Source organism: Stegastes partitus, unplaced genomic scaffold (assembly GCF_000690725.1).
Source record: "Stegastes partitus isolate 25-593 unplaced genomic scaffold, Stegastes_partitus-1.0.2 Scaffold323, whole genome shotgun sequence".
Lineage (NCBI taxonomy): Eukaryota > Metazoa > Chordata > Actinopteri > Pomacentridae > Stegastes > Stegastes partitus.
The window spans coordinates 49640-56044 of record NW_007578054.1 but is presented as its reverse complement, the minus strand read 5'-3'; the positions used below and the strand labels follow the sequence as shown (position 1 = coordinate 56044).

General features: G+C 41.2%; 1 protein-coding gene across 4 annotated transcripts in view; it reads left to right on the top strand.

Annotated features, from left to right (window-relative positions):
• Positions 1 to 996: 996 nt before the first annotated feature.
• The window catches only part of naca (nascent polypeptide associated complex subunit alpha), an 8501-nt gene continuing 3092 nt past the window's right edge, over positions 997 to 6405 (top strand). For 2 of the 4 annotated variants that reach the window (XM_008283657.1, XM_008283655.1), the window contains exons 1-3: positions 997 to 1071; positions 1688 to 1762; positions 5398 to 6161. In XM_008283657.1, coding sequence (XP_008281879.1) covers positions 1693 to 1762; positions 5398 to 6161 — 834 coding nt within the window. In that variant the 5' untranslated portion in view covers positions 997 to 1071; positions 1688 to 1692. Of the gene's footprint in view, positions 1072 to 1687; positions 1763 to 3982; positions 4644 to 5397; positions 6162 to 6405 lie in introns of those variants that run through there. The other 2 variants (XM_008283659.1, XM_008283658.1) reach the window with 2 other exon arrangements.

Below are 6405 nucleotides of genomic sequence, written 5' to 3'. Positions count from 1 at the left end.
ATGACAGGCATAATATATATTGGACAGAAATACACTTCATGGATTGCTAAGGAGCCCCCATCCCCTCAACAAAAAAAAGAATAAAAAGAAAGAAACTTGTGATGTGGATGATTTACAGGAGTCATCCAAATTAACTTGAAAAAAGTGAGATATTCTAACGTATTGCTGTCTTAATATTACAGGTTTATTCGTGTGTAAACAATATTTCAGGGTGGTCGACTGTATAATATTTAACTACTGTGTATACTGCTGGGTGGTTTAATTGATAACAATTCATTATAGATAATAAATCATCAAATGTTTAGTATGTAATGTCATTACCTGTAAAGTAACTAGAAATATAATTGTCAGACAAATGTAGTCGAGTAAAATGTACTTATACATTATTGCATTTGTAATAACAATTCAGTAATAAATAGAACTCATCAGGACTACTTTTCTGCAAAATTAGTACAATTAAAGGAAGAGAATTTTCTGAATAATACTACAAAAACACACGCCCCTACTTACAGCTACTTTGCATAGCTAGCCTGATTACCTTTTAGTATGACGACTTTAGCTTGTTACTTTTTTCTCCATTAAGATGTAAGATGCAGCGATTGTATTATTTGTGCGGTATAACATATTCAATTGTGACTTTAAAAAAATCTGATTAATCTTAAAAGTCTAAAGCCATAAATAAATACATCTAAATTTCAGGCAACAGGAAAGTTAATTTAATCAATTTAAATTCCCTTTAGTTATGGCTAACAGTTGGCCTTAATTAGCATGACTGCAATGCATGTAGATACAGATTTTTTTATTTCTCAGAAAAGTATTTTGTATATCAATTTTCAGAGTAAGGCATTATATTAAAAAAAATCAAAAAAAAAATCTGATCATACGTCTGTATTGACTAAACATATAGTTACTGGGTTACATGACAGAAATTAAAATTTTAAAACATTTTAAAAGTACAGATTGTCCCTTTAAATAACCCGGAAGTAGAAAGCCAGCTCTAGCGGATATTACCGTGAAACTGAGGTCAGAAGTTCTCTCTCACAGCCATCTTGGATATAACGTCCCGAGTTGGTGAGTGTCTCCGCTGATAATCCAACATAATCCAGCTGCTTTTCATATATTTCTAGCAAAATCAAAGGTTTCATGTGTTTAACTAAAGTAGGGCTATCAGGCCGGTGCCACTATTACTCTTGTTTGGTGTCTCCGTTCAGCGATAAATGTGCTGATGTGCCGCTGATTACCGGCTCAAAATGGGGGGACATGATGTCTTACCAGTTCACTAGCAGTTCGTCAGGGCCGCAGTGAACTGTGTGACAAGACTTGTGAGGCTGATACATGTGACAACTAACTGCTAACTTAAAAGAAGTCAGATTCGAGAGAAAAGTGATGGTAGACTTGCCTACTAGCTGCTAGCTTCGCCTTGTTGAGGCTTACTGAAGCTGTTGTCTATCTGAAGCTAACGTTAGCTAAATGTAGCTTCAGTAGCGCTACAGACTGAGCCTGCAGGCTAAAGCATGGGCTCCGTCACCTGTTCAACCAGTTATGACAACTGCGAGTCAGTGTATTCTAGCGTTAATTATTGCTTGTGTGTCAAATTATCTGTCTTAAATTTCTCTGCGTTTGCTTTCGGTCATTAAGAGAACCAGCTTGTGCTAACAAACTGTCATTTCTTCATTTTCAAAACCAGCAACTATGCCTGGCGAAGCCACAGAAACGGTCCCAGTCACCGAGCAGGAGATGCAGCAGCCTCAAGTAGAGACTGGTATGTATATTTCAGCTTTCAAGAACTTGCATGCAGAACTTAGTATTAAATAGCAGGGTCCTGGATCTCTAGCAGTGTTCCCAAAAAAATATCTGTCTCTAGCAGATGGAGGGAATTTTGTGTGATTGGCTGATTATTGGGTTCAGCCAGCTGACTCAGCTGGGAGTACACCGAGTTGATCTAACAGGTGATGGTTATTTGACTGTCATCAGCCACGCGGTGGAACATTTGTGACAGTAAATGCACACTGAGGAATTCGCATTTGCAATATTGTTTGACTTAGATTGAAAAGAGTAATCCAGGACTCCTGTTTCATTTACACAAACTCACAATGGTGTGTGTTGACTTGTACTGACTACTTGATTTGGCACACAATGCATGGTGTTGAGAATGGTTTTCCGTGTGCACCTAAAATGCCTTGGAAACCCACCATGTGTAACTTGGAAGTAACATTGTTTGCAACGGCACAGCTCATTGTGTATTTGATGTCTATTTTGGTGTGACCCTTAAATGTAGTTGTAGCAGTGTAAGTCACGAGTCTCACTTTCAGCACTTAATATTTGAAGGTTTGTTTACATATAGTACTTTGTGCTCTTTTGAACAGAAATAAGGAAATAACTGGAAATATACAGATGTGTCACGGGGGCTAGGCTAGCTGGAGGCTGTAATCATGGAAGTGTTTCAGTTACAGCGTTACATCGGAGCGGTTGTTGGTAGAAAATATTGTAATTTGTCTTTTTTTAAAAACGCTGATTAGGTCTAAATTTTGCATAATGTTTCAGCTGTCTTTGTATCGTTATGAATTCTTCTGCATCACTTTTCTCTTTCTTGCCAACTGATCAGTTGGTGTAGCAGTCCATATCAGTTTGCATCAGAGGGATGTCTAACAAGCTTCATCATCATTCAGCAGTTAGCTGTAGCTATCTCTCTACAACCAGATGTAAAATACCCTGAGAGTTCTCTGGCATGTGCATTTGTTTGAAAAGAATTGGGCAAGTACAGCAAATTGGAGTCTCTTGAATGAAGCCAATAGCCTATAACTGATTTCATTAATTCAAAAATGTTGATAGGTGTGTACTATAATTTTAACAGTTCTGTATGTTACTTGGACTTGTAAACACACAGTCACTGAGTTAGCTTTAATCAAACTGACCATGTTGTGGGATTGGAAAGGCTTACATATTGCTGCATTTTTATTTTTTTATTAACTGAATATATAAAATATAATATAAAATAAATTAATTTAAAACTGTACTCCTTTGACTTTAATGCAGCTGCGTCTCTTCATCTGGAGTTATCACACTGTGATCTTGACCGATGACCTGCCCACAGCACTATCTGATTGGTTACACATCATGAGTAATAGCCTGTCAGCACACAAGGATAAATATTGTAAAATTCTCTCTGACCTAAAAACAAATGAACAAAAATGTAAAAATACACTACCATAATTTGCCCACAGTTTTAAGTAAAAGTTTGATGTGTATGTGAAATTGCATTACCAACAAGTACAATATACAGACCAATATCTTACCTTATGTGTTGCCATGTTGACGGAGGTTGGAAAAAGGGAATTATTCAGCCTTGCAACTAATTATCTGTACATATAGAAACCTGAGGCATCAGTGGGTGCTGTTGAGCAGGTGTAGCGCTCATTGCTAAGCCAACTGTGCAGCATTCATCAGTAGTTGACAATGTTTAAAATATTATGAACAACTATCAGGTCATCTTTCAGAATTGGAGTTGGGTGTCCTTGTGTTAATACTGGCTGCATTGCTTGAAATAAAAGGCCTTTGAAGTGGATTGCAAAATGGTTTTGCATTTTAGTGAACTGCTTAGAACTTAAACAGTTACTTTACATTGAGTTTATGGATTATTTTTGTGCATCTGGTTCTGTTTTGGATAAGGGAGGTCTCACAGCACTTAATCACTGTGGATACTGCATGAGGTTTGAGACACTGACACTTTTTCAAAATTTGAGTTCAAAAGCAACTCAAGAGCCACTTCCACATTGCTGCAACTTTCTCACAAACTTGTCTGTTCACGTGTGGAGCACTGTTTCTTTTGGTTTATCCCATCAAGTGCTTACGTGAGGCTTGTAGTATTTCCCCTCAAATAGCTACAGTGATTCCCATACCTCCCATTACTCCCATTGCTCTTCCTTTATCAGCTGCAGGACTATTGAATTCTTCTGCTCCTCCTGAGATAGCTGTTTCTACTATGAGCAAGGCAGTCCCACTGGAGAACCCTCCAGAAACTGCTGTTCCTGGTCAAGAGATGGGCTCTGCAGAAGAACCCAGCTGTCAGGCTAGCTGTGATCAACCAAATGGTGTAGTTGCCACTGAAGACATGACCAAGCAAGCGGAAGAGAGTGGGTTGAAGGGAACACCTGTCTCACAGCAAGGGCTGACTGCTGACCCAGCAAGGCCGTCAGCTGGTCTGCCAGCTCCTGAAGAGTCTAAGCCCTCTGTTGAGGCTCCCATTGCTTCCTCAGAGATGCGCATTTACGAAGAAGCAGCTACCGCTGACAAAGAGCAAAGTCAGTCCTTTGTTGCAGCTGAAGAATCGACCAGCCAAGAGGTCAAGCAGACTTCTGTTGACGCAAAGACATCTGGAGAAGAGCCAGGAGCAGCAGGAGAAAAAAGTCTTGATAATTCAAAACCATCTGCTCCTGAAGATGTCTGTGCAAACAGTGAAGATGGAGTGAAGACTGCAGAAGAAAGCTTAAAGAATCTGTGCCTGGGTGACATTAATGTCAGCCTGGCTACTCGGAATGAAAATCTTGACAAGAAAGAACCTGCCATCCTTCTCTCCACGGCCATTCAGTCAAAGGGGTCCGATAAATGCGAAGCCCCACCTATTTCCACCCGCCATCTGTCAGGTTGGTTTATCTTTTATGAAAACCAAGTGCTTTCATTTTCCTTGCAGTTTTTATGGATATCATTCTGAAAATACACTTTGATCTGAATCTCCTTAAAGTATGTGGTCACTGATATCTGCGGTGTGAGAAAGATGACTAAATAGGTTGGGGCTGCCGTCGCTGTTAGTGATTTTGTCATGGTGGGTTGTAACTTGTTCAGAAGCGTCAAAAGGGTTGTCATTCTCTTTCTATAACTAGTTTTCACCTCATTACACTCGTTACACCTCAGCTCTGGATATGTCTGTTGGCTTGAAACAAAGTTTTTATACACCATATGACTTTGTAATCAAGGCAAATACTTGGTTGTACAAATATTTAAAGGCATAGTGTTAAATAGTATCTAGTTTATTTTGTGCAATGCGTGCAAGTGTATTCCTTGAAGCACCTGATCAGTGTTGCTATGCTTGTTTAGCGTTGTCCTGTATTGTGCGATATTTCCTGAGATGGGGTTGCTGTGATCTGCATTGCAAGAACAATTTTCCTTTTTGCCCTAAGTGCATCTTGACTAAATATAGAATAAGGTTTTCTGTGTGGAAGTGGGAAGTATGTACTGTGCATTTTGAGTAGCAATTTGCATCAAACTCTATGAAGTTACGGAGGTGTGCTCTTCTCTTAACCCCTAAGCAAGAAGATTGCGTCTTGGTTTGAAAACATTTAACCTGCATGAACAAGAATTCCACTGTGGGGTCAAAAATTTTACTTTCCTTCTATTCAGCTACACCTCCTGCCCCAGCTTCCTCCCAGCAACCTCAGGCAGCTTCAGGCCCTGCCAAACCCAAAGGCAAAGATGCCAAGAGTGGGCAGGGTCCCTCTGCCCCAAAGGCTGTCCCTGGCAGAAGAAAACGCTCCTCTATGTCTGCCTCTTCCGCCTCTCCCACCTCCCCAAAATCTACCCCCTCCTCCACCCCCCTGTCACCAGTGCCATCTCCCCTGGCTTCCTCACCTGGTGGCTCTCTTGCTAATCAGGCTAACCGTGCTACCCCAAAAGTCGTCAAGGCTGGCAAACAAGGAAAACCTAAAAAAGGAGAGGCATTCATGCCTGTTCCTGTCCCAGTTGAGTGCAAGGTCACAGAAGCACATGAAAAGTCAGTGGACTCTAACCTCAAGAAACCTGTAACTGCTGAAGCTAAACCAGCCCCAGTAGAGACAAAGGCTGCCCCACCAGCTGCTACAAAACCTGTTGCACCTCTAGCTGCTTTTAAAGTTACCTCAATGCCCGCTGTGGCAGCACCAGTTTCATTTTCAGATACTATTGCTCCTGGCCCTCCAAAATCAGTTGACGTTAAGGCGGCTTTGCCAAAAGCTGCTCCTATTATTGCAGCTGCTGACGATGAGCTCCCTCCACTTATCCCACCGGTGAAGCCCGTTAAAATGCCAGAATTTGTACCCCCCATTGAGAAAGAGGGTGCAAAGCTTGCTACATCTCCTGCTAAATCCACTCCTCAGAGTTGTACTATTGCTCCTGTTGAGGCTGCTCAGGTATCATCGAAACCCAAGACAGATAATAAGCAGAAGTCTGTGTCTGTTGAGGCTGCCAAGACAGCAGCCCCAGTGAAATGTGCTCCTGTTGAAGCTCCTAAAGCTCCTAAACCAGTAGTTGAGGCCAAACCTGCTCCCACTGAGGCTGCTAAGCCAGCTGCTGTGGCCAAACCAGTTCCTGTTGAGGCTGCTAAGCCAGCTGTTGAGGCCAAACCGGCTCCTGTTGAGGTTGCTAAACCAGCAG